The following is a 21,650-nucleotide window of genomic DNA, read 5'->3' on the forward strand; positions in this document are numbered from 1 at the left end:
ACGTGCATAAAGCACTAAAGAAATTTTACTCATCAAAGTTGTGTAAATTGTCTCACCAAAGGTGTTTAAATAGACCCCTAACAAACTAGCTAAAAGATAAGATAACTAATTTAAATCAGATTTGATCTTATTGAATTAGACCAGATTTGATTTAAATTTTAAAATCTTAAAGATATGATAACTAATTTAAATCAGATTTGATCTTATTAGATTATATCAGATTTGATTTGAATTTAAATCCCTAAAAATACTACTATGCAAATCAGAAGTAAATCAAATCTTCCAACAAACTCTAACAGCAAAACAAATTAAAATTAAATGACTAAAAATTCGAAAATTAATAAAAATTATGCCTCCCATTGAATTTGAAAAGCTTTATTGGGCTTCTTGTTGTCCTGCTTTAGCCCAATGGGCCTTATGAATTGTTGTCCTTTCAGCATCACTGACGGAGTCTTAGTCTTCTTGATGTCCAAGATTGGCATGAGGATTCCGGTTCAGTCCTCCTAAACTACAGACCACATCTTCATATTTGGCCAATAACTCATGGATCCTCACCTCGGAAAATTGAGGACGGCAGTGAAATAGAACTTGCAAATCTTCGTCTCTGTCTATCTCGAAGGAATTATACTTCACACAATCACATACAACAGAAATTAGAATTCTATAGAATAACTTCTCTATTCGTTTCATGCCATGCAATCCCAACTTTTGGATTATAGTATTCTGAAATTCAACAAAACTCGTAAAAAGTTTGATAAAAACACTCAACAGATTCTTATTAATAAATTTTATTTGCTCTCGCGTTTTTTTTCTTATTCGATCTTCTATAATGCATAACTAAAAAATTATCATTACTAGCCATTATGAATTCCACTATGATAAGGATTTCACATTTAGTTTCTATTTATATATTAAGTATAATTGTAAATTAAATTAATTTATCTCAATTTAAATCGAATTAATTTAACTCGATTTATAGCATTGTCCCATATATATATATATATATGGAATCAATGTTTCAATTAATCATGTTATACCAGATGCATTAAATCGAATGTAGTTGCTTTAATTTACACCATTCTTGCTTCGATTTACACCATGCAATGCCTAATGCTGGCAAACAGAATTCATTAAGTTTGGTTTATATATTGGAAGACTAAATCGAATTAAATTCGATTTATATTAAAAAATGCTAAATCGAATTGATTAAATTCAATTTATATAGAAGGGTAAATCGAATTAATTTGCTTCGATTTATATAATTTCATGGTCAAATTCAGATATGCATGTAAAGTTATTACTTTTAGAATCATCATGTAATATTGAATGCCATTTCATTTCTTTATGTCATTTACCCAAGTTTTAGTAAGATAATATACTAACTAAAACAAGTGAGAAAACAGAAAAGGTTATTAATAAAACAAAGTTTACTAGGCGTAGTTTCCCACACCACATGCGACGGCTCCGCTGCACACCGTCTAAGGCCTTAATGATGATAGTTCCTCATCCTACGGATCTATTCCCATTTGACAATAACAAGTTAATTATGAATTTTCATGATAGTTTCTTGTGTCGGGGTACACAAACCTAGGCTTGATGGAATGCTCACATTGTCACATGTTATTACTATTACCATGAAATGGCCTTGTATTGCTTTTACTGCAATGCACAACTTATGGAACTCACTGTTTGATTCTTTCAATTATAATTCACATCCATGAGTTAAATTATGTAGTAGGTAACCAGAAGACAATTCTGGGAATCAAGATTCAAGACCACTAACTGCATCCATTTCGATCCCTGAATCTCTGGCTGAAATCAAGACATCTACACTCGACAACTCACTTTAGCCTCTCTTTCCGCAGTCTGTCCAGTTCCTTGACCATTTGCCAGTGTTCGAGGGACAGGCTAGTCTCCCCGAAGCTCAATGACATGAGACGGCTCATTGTTAACCATCTGTTGGAGAACAAGGGAGGTGAGGACGTGAGGTGTAAAGACTTAAGGACTAAGGAGTAGTGCAATAAACAACTGATCAAATAGGTTAACAACACACATTCACTAACCTGCTTAAATCTTGGGCATTCAAGCTCCGGTCTGCTTGTCTTGCTGCAACTAAATCATTTTCTACCACCTGAAGAAATCTCAAGTAAAGAGGAATACCTACATCAAGAACTCTAAGAGACAGATTCCACGTATGCGCAATTTGCAAATTTGTTACTTGCTAGCTAGCTAGGTTCGTACAAAGTGTAAGGCTAACAGCTCGAGTTAAACCCAAAAGGGCCCTTACTAATAAAACCTAGTAGTCAAAGTGGCTCATACCTGCTGCATTTCTGATTCAATGGAGTGTGGCAGTTGTCTAACAGTAGCCAAGTACCACCTCCAAGCTTCTAAAGCTTCTGCAGTCACAGCTTCAGAGCAATTGGCTGCAGAGGGCCGGAAAGGTACAATTACATCAGCTGGCAAGATATTTGATTTCCCCTCAGACAAAACTAACAGCTGTACATCAGTTGTCATATCCATTTTATAATACTTGAAATCATACTCCACCTGAAACAAATACCGAGTGTATGTCAGCATCTTTACTTTCAACTTGTGTTGTTAAAAATGATCAAGTTTATCCTTAAATCAGTGTATAGCGGTTCCTAGCAGTTGCAGAGTGCAGATATATTTATCTCAAAAGAGCATATCCATTGCAATAATAGTATCCATGATCATGTAGTAAGAGAGAACACCAAGATGAGCAAATAAAGTACCTTTTGCCACTCCACTAAATTATTCAGCAACCTTGCATTCTCTACACCCAAAGAGTTAAGGGTTCCAGCTTCTAACTTGGTCTCGTCAACAATCAAATGTGAACCTTCAGCTAGTTGCAAGGCTCCAGTTTCCAGTCTGGTGAATTAGAACTTAAAAGTAAATATCTATGTTGTATACCTGTATCCATTAATAAGAAATCCTAGCTTAGAACAACTACTAAAATATTAAAATGTGATCACCTGTTGATATCATAATTCTTTTTTGGCGCTAGTGAAGCAGTGTTCAAGTATTCCACTGTGAGGGGTATGCAATGTGTGAAAGGCATGAGGTTCTTGACAACAACGTTTAATTGGTTTCCAAATATAGATACAATTTCTTTGCTAAAACAGGTCAAGTTTAGTGAAAGCTTGCCCACGGCAAGAGAATCTACTCTACTATGCACCTGGCCAAAAACAACACATCATACAAATATTCTCAAGAAAGTAACGTGGGAGAATATAATTAAGTGCTATAAGACAAGAAAAGAGAAACACGTGAAACAATAACAACAAACAGAAAATTTACATTTTCATGAAATGTCTGAGAAATTATCATAGAATCGTGTACCTTGGATAGGAGATGTAGCAACATGAAATGAGCAGCCACATCATCATTTCCAAGAACAGCTGTGAGATGTCTAAGCAAAGCTTCCCTAATCCCTTTGACCATGTCCAACTTAGGCTGCGAGATCAAGCACATGATTTGTTCAGCAAGGAGTTTTCAATTAATGGAGCAAGTTAAGAGGCTAAGGATCCCAATACATTATGCTAATCACAAAAAGCCATTCATTCATACAGATGAAATAGCAAGGATATTGTAAAAAAGTTACCTCTATAATAGGGTTATTCTGAAGAAAGTCCTGAGCTGCAAGTTTTCTGTGAACAAAACAATGAAAGCGTGGTACTACCTGTGGCAGAGGGAATAATCAAAACGAATATGTTCAAAACCAAGTGCTTACTTGAGATAGAATAGTTACATAACAACCAAACTGATATATTGCTTGCTCCATGATCAAGTAGCCTTCGTGGAAAGATATAATGCTTCAATGTATATAAAATTTTCATCAAATCAGCACTACAATGCTTACCTTATTAGGTGGGAAATGGCGTAAAGGATCCTCACAAAATTCATTTGATAAATCATTATCTACATTGTCTTCTTGAATCTCTGGATCAGATGCAAGTATACCCACAAATTCGAAAATTTCATTCAGCTTCAATTCAGACTCCGGAGAATCATATACCTGGCATGATAAAGAGGAAAGTGAGGAACTAGAATTTTCTATGATTCCAGTGGGTCAAAAGCAACAAAATTAAACCCATGCCAACAAAATATACCTCATAAGATCTTCTGAGACAAAATCTTACCTTCACGAGACAATGAAGTGAATTCCCTTCAGGAACCGGCGCCAGACTAAAACTAGAGCTAGCAATCTCAGACTCTCGAGATTGAGAAGCAAGGGAAGGTTGTTCACCTTCTCTCTGTTAAAGAAACAGTAAGACCAGTTTTCAAAAGAATGACAACAGAAATTTTATGATTGAACCTAATATTACCTATTACATTACACGAGACAAATCAATTTTAACTCAACATATCTGTCAGTAGTTCAGTGTAACTTATAATCTATTGCTCCGTTGACTTGACATGTAACTGTATATCCAAATCTACGTGACAAGACTAGCTTAGATCACAAAAATCCTGGTTTCTATTAATTGAAACTGAATGCATACAACAAAAATCAAGAAATTTTTGAACAAACCATAATAAGCAGAGTGTAATATATACTTCATTCATATATGCTTCTTTTCGGTCAAATTATAATATTATATTCATAACAGAGATAGCTGAATTCGAACAAGCTTGTCGTACCATCTTTTTAGTACTAGGAGAACCTTGATCCTCTTCAGATGAGACCTGTAAATAAACAACACTGATCACTAAGAAAAATGATAAACACAAATGTATAGAAAGGTCTTTGTGCCAATCACTTGATACTCTAGTGCAGAGCAAGACATCAATAGGAAACAAAGCAGAAACAATGAGATAATAAAAACATCAATACACATACGGTCATATCAGAACACTCGGCTTCTGCTCTTGGGCGCTTTTCTCTTTGCTCGGATGTCCAACCCATACATTGATCAGTAACTGCTTCAGATGAAATTTGAGCCCATGAATTCAATCCAGGAACCTAAGAATTATATCCAAATAGAAGGAAAAACAAAACCGTTAATCATTAAAGAAGCTAACCTTTAAGGAAGCCATTGCTCACAAGACAAACATTCAACATGAGATATAGAGTGAGGACACCTCACCGGAACACAGTAAAGTAGACGACGTTCCCAAATTCGCGTATCTGCGGAGGGACCAATGGGGAATTGAGAAACATCCATGAACTTGTTGGTCCTCCACACGGCTCCATCCTTCCATAGTAAAAGCAAGATTGGATTTTTGTCAAATTTAGGCGAGTTAATCCTCACAATTCGAACATATAAGCTAAAAAAATAAGAAACTAAAAAGATGAAAAACCTTGTAAGCGCCAACATAAAATTCATTTCCAAGCATGTCCTGTATCATCCCACGAAAACGAACTAGAGTATTGGGTTTTATCCATCTCATAGAGGCAGGAGTAAGAACTGGAACCTAAGAGCACAAACACGAAACTCAGCCCAAGATCGACGCCAGAATTATTGTTACTACATTTTACATAATAGCGTTTTGGATTTTGGGTTCAAGGGAAGTGGACGAAGATATTACCTGAAAGTGGTGAGACTGGTCGAAGAGGAAGTTGGTGAAGAGGTCCATGGCGCCCCAATCGCCGCTGTTGAAGGAGGAGGGGTCGGAAACGGAGGCCATGGCTTTCTCGAAGGTGGATCTGACCGCACCCAATGGGTTCGACAGAAAATCGTACTGCGGTCCACCCATGGTTGAATCGATTGCTGTGTCTCTTTCACTGTCTTCTTCTCTGTCTCGCGCGTTGCAATGGAGATCTCAATGGATGGCGATTCCCGCCATATGTATCTCTTGTAGGTCATTTTTTCCCGCCAAATCTTCTTGGGCCGTTCTTTCCCGCCATTTGTTGGCCCTATCTCTTAAAGCTTTTTTTAAACGCTAATATTTATTAGGGTGGCAAAACGGGTCGAGCCCGTCGGGCCGATCCGCTAAACCCGCTAAAAAAGGCGGGTCGGGCTAGGATTTGGAGCCCGCCAAATTTAAAAAACCCGCACCGCCAAATTGGCGGGTTTTGGCAGGGCGGGGCGGGCCGGTCCGTCGGGCCGAAGGTTTTTATTTTTCTTTTTTTTAATTAAATAAAAGAGTGATTACTATTATAAAATTAATAATTATAGAATTTTTTAAACACTTTTTTTTATTTTTTTGTTTTTATTCTTCTTTTAGTTACTAACTTTATTTATTTTATTTTACGATTTCGTATATATACTCAAATTATGTGACTTATTTTTTAAAATAAAGATAATTCTATTGACAATTATTATTTTGAACAATTTTATTGAAGTTAAAAATTAAAAAAATAGTAAAAAAATTATATTATAATTTGACTATTTTTTATTTGTATTTAATTTTTTAATTATTATTTTTTGGTTAATTTTAATGAATTTTATTTTTCAAAAACTAAAAAAAAAGAGTGAAGCGGGCTAGCCCGCCAACCCGCCAATCCGCCATAAAGCGGGGCGGGCTAGCATTTTGAACCCATTTTAATTGGCGGGCCCGCCCCGTTTATGAGGCGGGCCTAGGCGGGGCGGGGCGGACCGGCCCGCTTTGCCACCCCTAATATTTATTATTAGGGTTGACAACAAAAATTATATATTTTGTATTAATTATCTCACTAATAATATCAGTAAATTGTCATAAATATTGGTCAAGTTTAACTTATGTTGTAATTAGGGGTGGCAAAGCGGGTCGGCCCATCCCAACCCATCTAGACCTACCCTATAAACAGGGTGGGCCGGCCCATCCGTCAACTAAAACGGATTCAAAATGTTAGCCCGTCCCGCTTTATGGCGGATTAGCGAGCTAACCCATTTGACTCTTTTTTTTTAAAAATAAAATTCATTAAAATTGACTAAACATAATAATTAAAAAATCAAATACAAATAAAAAATAGTCAAATTATAATATAATTTTTTTACTATCTTTTTTTTTTAATTTTTAACTTCAATAAAATTGTTCAAAATAATATTTGTCAATAGAACTATCTTTATTTTAAAAAAATAAGTCATATAATTCGAATAAATATACGAAATTATAAAATAAAATAAATAAAGTTAATAACTAAAAGAAGAATAAAAACAAAAACAAAAAAAGCGTTTGAAAATTTTATAATTATTAATTTTATAATAGTAATTATTCTTTTTTTTAATAAAAAAAAGAAAAATAAAAATCTTTGACCCGGCGGACCGGCCCGCCCCGCCCACCAAAACCGCCAATTTGGCAGTGCGGTTTGGCGAATTTTTTTAATTTAGCGGGCTCCAAATTCTAGCCCGACCCGCACTTTTTAGCGGGTTGAGCGGGTCAACCCGACAGGTTCAACCCGTTATGCCACCCCTAGTTGTAATTATCTATTGAATTTTCAAAAAACTAAAAAAATTCTAAGATTTTGAAAACAACAATTTTTATTATAAACAAAATTTTGAGGCATGGCTCTTATAATTTTGAAAGATAAAAAAACATTTAACATTACATTCTTCGATAAATATATTTTAGGGTAAAGTACTAAATTAGCACCCTACGATTTGGGCGTAATTCTTTTTTGATTTTTAAAGTTTAAAGCGTTCTATTTGAATCCAAAAAAGTTTTATTTAACTTTAATGTCTACCATGAGGTCAAAGTTAAATAATTAACGGAATAATGTCTTGCATAATAGCAGTATAATAACAAGATCGATAATCTGGAGAACAAGTATAAGTTCTAGAGGCACAAAATCAACTGTGGATACATCAATACATTTATTTATTATTCTCTTTAGTTTTATAGAAAATATTTCATTTAAATTGTAAGAAGAATGATAAATAAATGTATTGATGCATTCACGATTGATTTTGTGTCTCTGAATCTTGTACTTGTTCTCCAGATTATCGATCTTTTTCTTGTATTATTGACATGTAAGATATTTCGTTATTTATTTAACTTTGACCTCACAATGAGACTACATTGAAGTTAAATGAATTTTTTTTAGATTCAAATAGGACACTTTAAACCTTAAAGACAAAAACAAATTACACCCAAATATTAGGGACCAATTTAATACTTTATAATGACCAAATTACTTATCATTCATCTAACAATATTTTTACAAAAATATTTGGAAGACATTAGGAATGGTAATGAAATAGAGTGAGACGAGTATTTAAATATTCATACTTGTTGTGAACACTTATACATTGTTTCATTTTCGGTTCTATTACTCACGAACAAAAACTTATAACATGAAAATAAACAAATTAAAATGAACTAATCAATAAAATTCCAAACGTGATTAAGACTTAAAAAATATAATTAAGTGTAAAGATAATCTTAATTATTCACAACAACATATAGTACATAGAAATAAATATGCCTTACACATAAATAACACACTATACACACGGGTGGGGGAGAGACGGATAATGGCATATGGATGTCATTATACAAATACATGTATATCTAGCCTATATCCAAACAAAAATAAATAGATCTTACCCAAATTTATTCCATATTCAATCAATCATTGAAAATACTCGCTTGTTTAAGGAAGGACAGGCGAATTGATCCGAATTGTCATCTTTAGGGAGACAATAAAACACATCTCACAATAACAAAAAATTACCTTATTTTATATTTATTAGTTGTAGTTAAATTAAATACATAATATTAAATATAATAAATACACCGGGAATTCCTATCCAATTCGATTAGTAAACTGATGATTCTAGAGCAAATCCATCTCAATAATTATGAGTATTACATATATAAAATATTAAATATAAAATATTAAATTAAATAAAATAATTTATTATTATTATTTTTTTAACATTATTATATTTTTAATAGATTATAATCTTCCTATATAACATGACAAGCGACTGATAATTTTGCTTATATTTGACTTGAATGGGAATCAATACCAAATATTTATTTTTTTTTTTACTAAAAATATTCACTTCTAGCATTTTTTTTATTTTATTATAAATTACTATTTAATATTACACCTTAGTCTTTGATATGGAATAATAAAAATCGACTCTTTATCTATTTTTACGAAAAACAATGCGTCTCTTTACAAAAAAGTGAGATACTTTGACCTCAATATTATTATTTTAGGACAATACGATCTGTTAAAATCCATCGGTTACATAATAACGAGTAATGGATATTAGTTTTGTAGTAGTTTCATTTGTACTTTAAAATCTCACAAAAAATTTTTCAACAATAAGACTAACTACTACCATGACTATTACTACGTTTTTCATTCTCATCATTATAACTTCTACCTCTTTTATTTCTATTTTGCAATGATACTATTTCGTTGTCATTATCTCTTTTACCAACATCAACACCAACACTAACACCAACACCATCAACATCACCATTCTCTTATGTCATTTCTTATTCAATGTTATTTTTCATTTTTGAAAAATGTTCGTACTGCAATCAATTTTTCTTCTTGTTATCGAATTGCTACATCACTCCTAGCAATGATTGTTTTCCACGTAACTTTCAAAAATAAACTTATTATAGTTTGTGGGAGAGGGCTTTAAAACCCATAGATATTACAAATAAAACTTTCACAAAATTAATTTTTCTTACTATTTAACGAATTTTTTAACAAATGATTTATATTATCTTAAAATAATAAAGTTGGGGCCAATCTATCATTTTTTTTTTGTAAAGGATCGTGTCGTCCTTCGTGAAAACTGATAGAGACCAAATTGAGTCTTTACTCCCCTGATATGCATAAAAATGTGTGAAAAAAAAGTCCTAATGATGCATGAACATTATTCATATCTTTTCTATATGATTTATATAGTGATTCGTTGATTTACTAAAAGATTTAAGTAATTTACACTTTATTAGATGCTACTTCGAGTTATTGTTGCATTGTGTTGATTGCAGATAGCATTCGAGCAAAAGATGGGGCTCTTATTCTCTTCTCTTTTTCTAACTTTTATAGTTTATACTTTTTACACTTTAAGATTTTTTCTACACAATGAGCAACTAAACCTCCATTGTTAAGGTTAGAAGCTCTGTTTATTTTGATAGATTAACACTATTGTTCTCCTATTTTTTATTTATGCATTAATTTTTATTAAATAATTAGTTTCGTTCTTCATTCTAAGGATTAGAATATATTGGAAAATAACTCTAATATAAATTGAATCCCTTTGAATCTTGAAAAAGTTACATCATTGGAATTAAAACTTGAAACTATTTTTTCATAATTCTTTAATCATATAGATTTAATGTGATACATGATATATAATCAGATTATTTCTAGGTTCTTAAGAATTGTGTGGCCCTTAACTCGAGTTTGAACTTAACCTTTTAATACAATTAATTGATCATGGAATTGACAGTTGATTAGGTTAGAAGAGATTGGATTGCCAAGGAATTGAAATTCAATCACCCAGGGTTTAGTGATGACTTGCATCATTTACCCTTTTTACCTATGCGAGAGGACCATAAAAAGAGCACATATTCATTGTTTCAATGTTTCATGAACTAAATGATAACTATTATGGTACATTACTTTGAAATTGGTTTGTGCTGAATTTTGTAGAAAATGATAGAAAAAGAAGCAATAAAAGCACTAATAGTGGAAGCACACTTTCAAGGTGGCAAAAGAGTTGGAGACAAACTCATAGAGAAGCAAAGAGGATTTGCAACCCTGACCTCTTTACACTCAAACAAGAATAACTCGAGCTATAAAGCTCCAAATGAGGTGATCTTAGTGCCATTGGAAAGTAGACTTCCAGAGCTTTCCAACCATATATAACACTCTATAGTGGACACTAGATTTGAGGGTGAAAATTGCAATTTTTTCAAGCACTGCGTACTCGGCGTGGCACGCCAAAACCTAGGCGTGGCACGCTGGGCCAAAATTCCAGCAAGCCTGCCATACTGACCTCTTCACCTTCAAAAGATCATAACTTGGGCTAGAGAAGTCCAAATGACATGCTTCTAGCGGCGTTGGAAAGCTGAGATCCAGAGCTTTCCAATGATATATAATAGTCTATAGTGGGTATTTAATTTGGGGACCCAAACAGATCAATACTTCAGCGTGCAAGATTTCCCAAACCTTCACAAGCCCAAAATGCCACTTAAATGACACTCCACATTGGGCCACTTCTAATACTCCAATTCCTTCATTTATTCTTCAATATTTCAAGCTTCTATGAGGGGAATTAGAAGTTCACAAGTCCAAGTCAAGTCACAATTAACAATCAATCAAGGCCACAAGAATCATCTAGAAGTAATTAGAAAATTTGCATTTGATTGTAATTTCATTTGAATTTGTAATTTAGGTAGCTTATAAATAGGACCTTAGATTCATCAATTCACACACACCATAGAGGGGTGGAGGTGACTCCACTCCCCTTTCACTCTCATTCTCTTCTCTTCTTCCATTTCTTTCATATACACTTTTGTAAATATTTAGTTATGAGTTTTTAATTTCCAACATTGGGAAAGAGAGCTCTATTGTTTTTCAATGGATTAATTTATTTTTATTCTTCTTCTTCTCTTCATATCTCTTTGATTTACTTGAAGGATTTTCGTTCTTCATGCTTAGCATTCAATTATCTTGGAAAAGAGATTGAATGCAATTGGGTTTTATGGGAACCTTGGAAGAGGAAACATAAAACCATGCTTGAAAATCCTTCTCACACTTGAGTAGATTTGGGTTTTGGTGTTTGGATATGGTGACATATAATCCTCCCTCTACTTGAATCTATGAGGATGTGTGGTATAATTAGGGACCATTCTTCATCTCTTCTCATGAGCAATTAGACCAAGGAATTGGCTATTGATCAAGATTTGAGAGATTAAATTACCAAGGAATTGGAATTCAATCAATCATGATTGCCAAGAGATCAATGAGTTGCATGATTGAAGATGAGATGAAAACTATTGATCCTAAGAATGCAATATCTCTTGATCCCAATGTTAATTTCATTCTTAATTCTTGTTATTTACTTTTTGTCTTTAATTCTTGTCATTTACTTATGCACATTTATGGCTTTATTTACTTTTGCACATTTGTGCCTTCCAAGTGTTTGTAGAAATGCTTCACTTGGTTTTACTTTCTAGTCATTTACTTTCTTGTACTTTACTTTCTTGTACTTTCCATTCCTTGCAATTTACATTCTTGTACTTTAATTTTCAGCACTTTAATTTCTTGTCATTTACATTCCTTGCACTTTATTGCTTTCCTTTACTTTTATGTCATTTACATTTTCTTGTTGCTTATCACCCAATTATGAATCGTCTAACTAGAATAATTAATCAACTATTGCTTGCTTAATCCGTTAATCCTTGTGGGATCGACCTCACTCTTTGTGAGTTTTATTACTTGATACGACCCAGTGCACTTGTCGGTAGTTAAAACGGAAGAAGTAATTTTTTTTCCGTATCATTTACCATGAATTAAATCTTTGCATGATCAAGATAGATGACAAGAATTGTTGATCTGTAAATCTAAATATCTCCAAAGCCTTAACTCTCTTCTCATATTATTTTCTTCACATATCTACTGTTTGCTTCCTTTAATTCATTGTCTTTTATGCAATTTGCTATTCAAAACCCTCAATTTCACTTGTCTAACTAGAATAGTCAGTCAATCATTACTTGCTTAATCCGTTAATCCTCGTGGGAATGATAACCCACTCACTGTGGTATTACTTGATACGATCCGGTGAACTTGCTGGTAGTTTGTGGTTTGTAAAATTCGCATAAAGTTTTTTGTGTCGTTGTTGGAGATTAACTGTGATTAGCAAGTACCAATTGATTGATTACCTAGATTAGATATTTTCTTTATTTTCTTTTATTTTATTTTTTGCCACTTTACTTTTAGTTTATTTTCCTTATTTTCAAGTGATTTTATTGGGATTCTCTTCACTATGACATTGAGAATCCCAATTTTTCTTGTTTTCTGATTGTTTATATAGGAAAACATGGATAAAGAACCTCTTCTGTACGATCTCAAAATTGAAAGTACTTGTAGGAGACACAGACCACAAGTCAGAGCTCAGAGAGCTACAGAAAATATCAGGGATGAATTGGAAGAGAAAATTGAAGTCAGTGTGATAAACAACAATAAACATGCTATTGTCAACAACCCCAATATTATACCCCGCCTGTTAGGAGAACTCTGGGATCATATACTAACTCCAATCTTGGGAATTGTATGGAAAGCATTGTACCACTGGTTGTGATGCCAACAATTTTGAGTTGAAACCTCAACTCATCACTTTGGTCCAGCAGAATTGTCAGTTTAGTGGAAGCCCTCAGGAAGATCCCAACTTATTCATCTCTAATTTTCCGAGGATCTATGATACAGTCAAGACGAATAGGGTTCATGTTGATGTTTACTGGTTGTTGTTATTCCCATTTGCTATGAGGGACCGAGCCAGTCAATGGCTTGAAATACAACTTAAGGAAAGTATAGCAAGTTGGGATGATTTGGTCAGTAAGTTCTTAACAAAATTCTTCTGCCTCAGAGGTTAACTAAGTTGAGGACGGATATGCAGACTTTCAGACAGCTAGATGGCGAGTTTCTTTATAAAGCTTGGGAGAGGTACAAGGCTATGGTGAGAAAGTGCCCTCTAGATATGTTCTCAGACTTGGTACAGTTACAAATCTTTTATGATGGAATCACTCAGGCTTCGAAACTCTCATTGGATAATTCTGCAAGAGGTTTTTTGCACATGAAGACCACTGATGAGGCCATGGATTTGATAGAGATGGTGGCTAATAATGAGTACTTGTATTCTTCAGAAAGAACCATGAGGAAGGGAGTTATGAAATTGGATGCCTTAGATGCTATTCTTGCTCAAAACAAAGCCATGTCTTAGCAGATTAATGCCATCACTCAACACTTGGGAGGCATATAAGTTTCAGCTGTAAATACCCAAGACGTTTCATATGACATGAGTAGTAGAGTATCTCAATTTGGAATCTATGACTATGAGCAACCTCCTTTAGAATAGGTTAATTCTATGGATAATTCTTTAAGACCACCTAACAATGATCCCTTTTCTAAAACCTACAATCTGGAATGGAGAAATCACCCTAATTTTGGCTAGAAAAATCAGAACTAAAGGCAACCCAATTTCAACAACAACAACTTCTACCAGAACACTTTAACCATCAGTACCAACCTTCTCAACCATACTTTTGCGTGGTGTGTGTGAAGTGAGAGTGACGCGTACGCGTCGTTGACACGTACGCGTGGCCCAAATTTTGCCTAACGCATGACAGCCACACGATTCCAGCCCAACATTCTAGACGTTGGATTGTGACGTCGATTTTGAGTCGATGCCCATGCGTGGCCCATGCGCACGCGTGGGGTATTTTTTTTAATGCAGTATGCAGGTGGTGCACAAATTATGAATCACACTTTTCACAACTCGTACCACTGACCAGCAAGTGCACTGGGTTGTCCAAGTAATACCTCACGTGAGTAAGGGTCGAATCCCACGGAAATTGTTGGTTTGAAGCAATCTATGGTTATCTTGTAAATCTTAGTCAGGAAGTCAATTATGTTTATCAGTTGAATTGCAAATAACCAAGAGAGCATGAATTAAAAGTTACTTGTTATGCAGTAATGGAGAATATGTTGGAGTTTTGGAGATGCTTTGTCTTCTGAATCTCTGCTTTCCTCTGTCTTCTTGTTCATGCACGCACGTCCTCCTATGGCAAGCTGTGTGTTGGTGGATCACCGTTGTCAATGGCTACCTTCCATCCTTCCAGTGAAAACTACGCTCACGCGCTCTGTCACAGCATGGCTAATCACCGGTTGGTTCTCGATCCGGTTGGAATAGAATCCCTTGATTCCTTTGCGTTTGTCACTAACGCCCAGCCTTCAGGAGTTTGAAGCTCGTCACAGTCATTCAATCCTTGAATCCTACTCGGAATACCACAGACAAGGTTTAGACTTTCCGGATTCTCATGAATGCCGCCATCAATTCTAGCTTATACCACGAAGATTCTGATTAAGAGATCTAAGAGATACTCATTCAATCTGATATAGAACGGAGGTGGTTGTCAGGCACACGTTCATGGTTTGAAGAAGGTGATGAATGTCACGGATCATCACCTTCATCACAGTTAAGCGCGAATGAACATCTTAGATAGGAACAAGCGTGTTTGAATGGAAAACAGAAATACTTGCATTAATTCATCAAGACACAGCAGAGCTCTTCACCCCCAACAATGGAGTTTAGAGACTCATGCCGTCAAAGAGTACAAAGTTTAGATCTAAAATGTCATGAGATACAAAATAAGTCTCTAAAAGTTGTTTAAATACTAAACTAGTAGCCTAGGTTTACAAAAAGTGATTAGACTATGATGGATGATGCAGAGATCCACTTATGGGGCCCACTTGGTGTGTGCTGGGGCTGAGCTTGAGTGTCACGTGCAGAGGCCATTTGAGGAGTTGAACGCCAGTTTATGTGCCAGTTTGGGCGTTCAACTCCAGCTTTTGATCCTTTTCTGGCGCTGGACGCCAGAATTAGGCAGAGAACTGGCGTTGAACGCCAGTTTACATCGTCTATCCTTGTGCAAAGTATAGACTATTATATATTTCTGGAAAGCCCTGTATGTCTACTTTCCAACGCAATTGGAAGCATGCCATTTCGAGTTCTGTAGCTCCAGAAAATCTACTTTGAGTGCAGGGAGGTCAGAATCCAACAGCATCAGCAGTCCTTTTTCAGCCTGAATCAGATTTTTGCTCAGCTCCTTCAATTTCAGCCAGAAATATACTTGAAATTACAGAAAAACACACAACTCATAGTAAAGTCCAGAAATATGAATTTTTCCTAAAAACTAATGAAAATAGACTAAAAACTAGCTAGAACATACTCAAAACTATATGAAATTAACCCCAAAAAGCGTATAAAATATCCGCTCATCACAACACCAAACTTAAACTGTTGCTTGTCCTCAAGCAACTGACAAATAAAATAGAAGACTAAAAAGTTGAGAAGCAATAATATCTCAGACTATTTGAGTGAAGCTCAGATTCAAATTAGATGAGTGGGGCTAGTAGCTTTTTGCTTCTGAACAGTTTTGGCATCTCACTTTATCCATTGAAGCTCAGAGTGATTGACATCTATAGGAACTTAGAATTCAGATAGTGTTATTGATTCTCTTAGTTCAGTGTGATGATTCTTGAACACAGCTTCTTTATGAGTCTTGGCCGTGGCCCTAAGCACTTTGTTTTCCAGTATTACCACCGGATACATAAATGCCACAGACACATAATTGGGTGAACCTTTCAGATTGTGACTCAGCTTTGCTAAAGTCCCCAATTAGAGGTGTCCAGGGTTCTTAAGCACACTCTTCTTTTTGCCTTGGACCTTGACTTTAACCGCTCAGTCTCAAGTTTTCACTTGACACCTTCACGCCACAAGCACATGGTTAGGAACAGCTTGGTTTAGCCGCTTAGACCAGGATTTTATTCCTTTAGGCCCTCCTATCCACTGATGCTCAAAGCCTTGGGATCCTTTTTATTTGCCCTTGCCTTTTGGTTTTAAGGGTTATTGGCTTTTTGCTCTTGCCTCTTGGTTTTAAGAGCTTTTGGCTTTTTTTGCTTGCATTTTCTTTTTCTTTCTATTATATTTTTTTTTCGCCTATTTTATTATATATATATATATTTTTTTTTCTGCAAGCTTTGTTCTTTGCTGCTTTTTCTTGCTTCAAGAATCATTTTTATGATTTTTCAGATTATCAATAACATGTCTCATGTTCATCATTCTTTCAAGAGCCAACATATTTAACAGTCTTAAACAACAAATTCAAAAGACATGCACTGTTCAAGCATTCATTCAGAAGACAGAAAGCATTGCCACCACATGTTACTAATTAGAATTTTTCTTATTAAAAACTCGAAATTTTATTGCCTCTTATTCAAAAGATCTACTATTTTATTCATGTTTGCTGATGATGAGAAAAATAGACTATAACTTAATTGGGGATAAAATCAAACTAGACACTAATTACTACTAATGATCATGTAATGAAGACACAAACATAGATAAGCACTTAACATAGAGAAAACGAAAAACAGAGAAAGTAAGAACAAGGAACGAGTCCACCTTAGTGATGATGGCATTTCCTTCTTGAGGCACCAATGATGTTCTTGAGCTCTTTTATGTCTCTTCCTTGCCTTTGTGGCTTGATTCCTAGTGATTTTTGGTATTTCTATCCTCAGTTGCTTCCAATAATTATATGGAGGGAAGTGCATCCCCTGAGGTATCTCTTGATTTGCACTCACATGTTCTACCACTGAGCTATAGATTTTTCACATAATTGTTTTACCACACCAAACTTAGAATGTTGCTCGCCCTCGAGTGATGAGCTTCATAGGCCTCTTGAGCTCCATGAATGGGCTCTCTTGCTTGCTCCATCTTCTTCTTAGTGATGGGCTTGTCCTCTTTAATGAGGATATCTCCCTCTATGTCAATCCCAGCCGAATTGCATAGGTGGCAGATGAGGTGAGGAAAGGCTAACCTTGCCATAGTGGAGGACTTGTCAGCCACCTTGTAGAGTTCTTGAGGTATAATCTCATGAACTTCCACCTCTTCTCCAATCATGATGCTATGGATCATGATGGCCCGGTCTATAGTAACTTCAGACCGGTTGCTAGTGGGAATGATTGAGCATTGAATGAACTCCAACCATCCTCTAGCTACAGGCTTGAGGTCCACTCTTCTTAGTTGAACCGGCTTGCCTTTGGAGTCAATCTTCCATTGAGCTCCTTCTACACATATGTCCATAAGGACTTGGTCCAACCTTTGATCAAAGTTGACTCTCCTTGTGTAGGGGCGTGCGTTCTCTTCCATGTTTGGCAAGTTGAACGCCAACCTCACATTCTCCGGACTAAAATCTAAGTATTTCCCCCGAACCATTGTAATATAGTTCTTTGGATCCGGGTTCTTACTTTGATCATGGTTCTTGGTGATCCATGCATTAGCATAGAACTCTTGAACCATTAGGATGCCGACTTGTTGGATGGGATTTGTTAGAACTTCCCAACCTCTTCTTTGAATTTCATGTCAAATCTCCGGATACTCATTTCTTTTGAGTTTGAAAGGGACCTCAGGGATCACCTTCTTCTTGGCCACAACATCATAGAAGTGGTCTTGATGGGCTTTGGAGATGAACCTTTCCATCTCCCATGACTCGGATGTGGAAGCTTTTGTCTTCCCCTTCCCCTTTCTAGAGGATTCTCCGGTCTTAGGTGCCATCAATGGTAATGGAAAAACAAAAAGCTTATGCTTTTACCACACCAAACTTAGAATTTTGCTCGCCCTCGAGCAATAAAAGAAAGAATAGATGAAGAAGAAGAAGAAATAGAGGAGAGGGAGAGTGGTAAGTGTTTTCGGCCAAGAAGGGTGTAGAGGGGTGTGTTGTGTGAATTTGATGAAGAATGGAGGGCTTTATATAGGGAAGGGAGGGGGGGTTATTGTTCGGCCATATGGGTGGGTTTGGGTGGGAAATTGGTTTTGAATTTTGAAGGTAGGTGGAGTTTATGAGGTAGGTTTATGGGGAAGAGTGGATGGATGTGAGTGGTGAAGAGGTGATGGGGAAGAGAGTTTGAGGTGATTGGTGAAGGATTTTTGGGGAAGAGTGTTTATGGGGTTGTGTGAAAGAGAGTGGTGAGAAGAAGTGAGTGGAGGTAGGTGGGGATCCTGTGGGGTCCACAGATCCTGAGTGGATCCTGTGGGGTTCACAAATCCTGAGGTGTTCAAGGATTTACATCCCTGCACCCATTAGGCATGTAAAAATGCCTTTGCACCCAACTCTGGGCGTTCAGCGCCAGGTTGGTGGCCATTTTGGGCGTTCAACGCCCATTTGTGTGCCATTTCTGGCGTTGAACGCCAGAACCATGCCTGTTCTGGCGTTGAACGCCAGAACCATGCCTGTTCTGGCGTTCAGCACCCAGAAGCTGCCCATTTTGGGCGTTCAGCGCCAGAACCATGCTCTGTTCTGGCACTGCACGCCAGACAGATGCTCCTCCAGGGTGTGATTTTTCTTCTACTATTTTTAATTCCGTTTTCAATTTTTATATTTATTTTGTGACTCCACATGATCATGAACCTACAAAGACATATAATTAAGAAAAATATAGTTAGATAAATAAAAATTGGGTTGCCTCCCAACAAGCGCTTCTTTAATGTCAATAGCTTGACAGTGGGCTCTCATGGAGCCTCACAGATGTGCAGAGCTTTATTGAAACTCTCCAACACCAAACTTAGAGTTTGGATATGGGAGTTCAACACCAAACTTAGAGTTTGGTTGTGGCCTCCCAACACCAAACTTAGAGTTTGACTGTGGGGGCTCTGGTTGACTCTGCTTTGAGAGAAGCTTTTTCTGCTTCCTCTCCATGGTTGCAGAGGGAGATCCTTGAGTTTTAAACACAAGGGAGTCCTCATTCCATTGAAGGACTATTTCATCTCTGTCAACATCAATCACAGCTCTTGCTGTGGCCAGGAAAGGTCTTCCTAGGATGATGGATTCATCCTCTTCCTTTCCAGTATCCAGTATCCAGGACTATGAAATCAGTAGGGATGTAAAGGCCTTCAACCTTTACTAAAACGTCCTCTAGTTGTCCATATGCCTGTTTTCTTGAATTGTCTGCCATCTCTAATGAGATTTTAGCAGCTTGCACCCCATAGATTCCCAGTTTCTCTATTACAGAGAGGGGCATGAGGTTTATTCCTGAACCAAGGTCACACAGAGCCTTAAAGATCATGGTGCCTATGGTGCAGGGTATTATGAACTTTCCAGGATCCTGTCTCTTCTGAGGCAATGTCAGTTGATCCAGATCACTTAATTCATTGATGAACAAGGGGGGTTCAACTTCCCAATTATCAATGCCAAATAATTTGGCATTCAGCTTCATGATTGCACCAAGAAACTTGGCAGTTTGCTCTTCAGTAACATCCTCATTCTCTTCAGAAGAGGAATACTCATCAGAGCTCATGAAGGGCATAAGGAGGTTCAATGAAATCTCTATGGTCTCTAGATGAGTCTCAGATTCCTTTGGTTTCTCAGAGGGAAGCTCCTTATTGGTCACTGGACGTCCCAGGAGGTCTTCCTCCTTGGGATTCACGTCCTCCTCTCCCTCATTGGGTTCGGCCATTTTGCTTATGTCAATGGCCTTGCACCCTCCTTTTGGATTCTCTTCTGTATTGCTTGGGAGAGTACTGGGAGGGATTTCAGTGATCCTTTTACTTAGCTGGCCCACTTGTGCTTCCAAATTTCTAATGGAAGATCTTGTTTCATTCATGAAACTTACAGTGGCCTTGGACAGATTAGAGACTAAGTTTGCTAAATTAGAAGTATTTTGTTTAGAGTTCTCTATCTGTTGCTGAGTGGATGATGGAAAAGGTTTATTATTGTTAAACCTGTTTCTTCCACCATTATTAAAGCCTTGTTGAGGCTTTTGATCCTTCCATGAGAAATTTGGATGATTTCTCCATGATGAGTTATAGGTGTTTCCATAAGGTTCACCTAAGTAATTCACTTCTGCTATTGCAGGGTTCTCAGGATCATAAGCTTCTTCTTCATAAGAAGCCTCTTGAGTACTGTTGGATGCAGCTTGCATTCCATTCAGACTCTGAGAAATCATATTGACTTGCTGAGTCAATATTTTATTCTGAGCCAATATGGAATTCAGAGTATCAACTTCAAGAACTCCCTTCTTCATAGGCGTCCCATTACTCACAGGATTCCTTTCAGAAGTGTGCATGAACTGGTTATTAGCAACCATGTCAATGAGTTCTTGAGCTTCTGCAGGCGTTTTCTTTAGGTGAATGGATCCACCTGCAGAAGTGTCCAGTGACATTTTTGATAGCTCAGATAAACCATCATAGAATATATCCAGGATGGTCCATTCTGAAAGCATGTCAGAAGGACACTTTTTGGTCAACTGTTTGTATCTTTCCCAAGCTTCATAGAGGGATTCACCTTCTTTCTGTCTGAAGGTTTGAACATCAGCTCTAAGCTTGCTCAGCTTTTGAGGAGGAAAGTACTTGGCTAAGAAAGCCGTGACCAGCTTATCCCAAGAGTTCAGGCTGTCTTTGGGTTGAGAATCCAACCATAATCTAGCTCTGTCTCTTACAGCAAAAGGGAAAAGCATGAGCCTGTAGACTTCAGGATCTACTCCATTAGTCTTAACAGTATCACATATCTACAAGAATTCATTTAAGAACTGAAAAGGATCTTCAGATGGAAGTCCATGAAACTTGCAGTTCTGCTGCATCAGAGAAACTAATTGAGGTTTCAACTCAAAGTTGTTTGCTCGAATGGCAGGAATGGAGATGCTTCTTCCATGTAAATTGGAATTAGGTGCAGTAAAGTCACCAAGCATCTTCCTTACATTATTATTATTTTCGGCTGCCATCTCCTCTTCCTGTTCGAAAATTTTTGAAAGGTTATCTCTGGATTGTTGTATTTTAGCTTCTCTTAGTTTCCGTTTCAGAGTCCTTTCAGGTTCTGGATCTGCTTCCACAAGAATGTTCTTATCCTTGCTCCTGCTCATATGACAAAGAAGAGGGCACAGAAAAATAATAATAATAATAGAGATCCTTTATACCACAGTATAGAGATCCCTGTGTGAGTAGAAGAAGAGGGGGAGA

The 21,650-nt window shown here is 36.4% G+C and overlaps 1 protein-coding gene and 1 non-coding gene across 2 annotated transcripts; one reads left to right on the forward strand and one right to left on the reverse strand.

Annotated features, from left to right (window-relative positions):
• Positions 1 to 1,593: 1,593 nt before the first annotated feature.
• On the reverse strand, positions 1,594 to 5,784 carry LOC148561364 (mini-chromosome maintenance complex-binding protein-like). Its single transcript, XM_088491681.1, has 14 exons — positions 5,551 to 5,784; positions 5,323 to 5,436; positions 5,109 to 5,216; positions 4,862 to 4,984; positions 4,663 to 4,707; positions 4,161 to 4,274; positions 3,881 to 4,036; positions 3,623 to 3,700; positions 3,361 to 3,474; positions 2,994 to 3,196; positions 2,754 to 2,889; positions 2,320 to 2,547; positions 2,064 to 2,131; positions 1,594 to 1,956 (listed from the first exon to the last, which is right to left on the reverse strand). The coding sequence occupies exons 1-14, from the start codon at positions 5,716 to 5,718 to the stop codon at positions 1,842 to 1,844; spliced, it is 1,770 nt and encodes a 589-aa protein (XP_088347807.1). The 5' UTR covers positions 5,719 to 5,784; the 3' UTR covers positions 1,594 to 1,841.
• Positions 5,785 to 20,911: 15,127 nt separating this feature from the next.
• Positions 20,912 to 21,019, forward strand: LOC148561365 (small nucleolar RNA R71). Its single transcript, XR_015887328.1, has one exon. It is a non-coding gene; the product is annotated as a small nucleolar RNA R71 (small nucleolar RNA).
• The last annotated feature ends 631 nt before the right edge of the window (positions 21,020 to 21,650 follow it).

The sequence above is a fragment of the Arachis ipaensis genome, chromosome B6 (genome assembly GCF_059453495.1).
Source record: "Arachis ipaensis isolate K30076 ecotype BB chromosome B6, ASM5945349v1, whole genome shotgun sequence".
Lineage (NCBI taxonomy): Eukaryota > Viridiplantae > Streptophyta > Magnoliopsida > Fabales > Fabaceae > Arachis > Arachis ipaensis.

Excerpts from the sequence above, each read along its gene's own strand:
- LOC148561364 (XM_088491681.1), bottom strand. The coding sequence starts at position 5,718 with ATGGGTGGACCGCAGTACGATTTTCTGTCGAACCCATTGGGTGCGGTC. Across the intron at positions 5,437-5,550 it reads ACCAGTCTCACCACTTTCAG|GTTCCAGTTCTTACTCCTGC; the intron begins GTAATATCTTCG and ends TTGTGCTCTTAG. Across the intron at positions 3,701-3,880 it reads GCCATTTCCCACCTAATAAG|GTAGTACCACGCTTTCATTG; the intron begins GTAAGCATTGTA and ends CCTCTGCCACAG.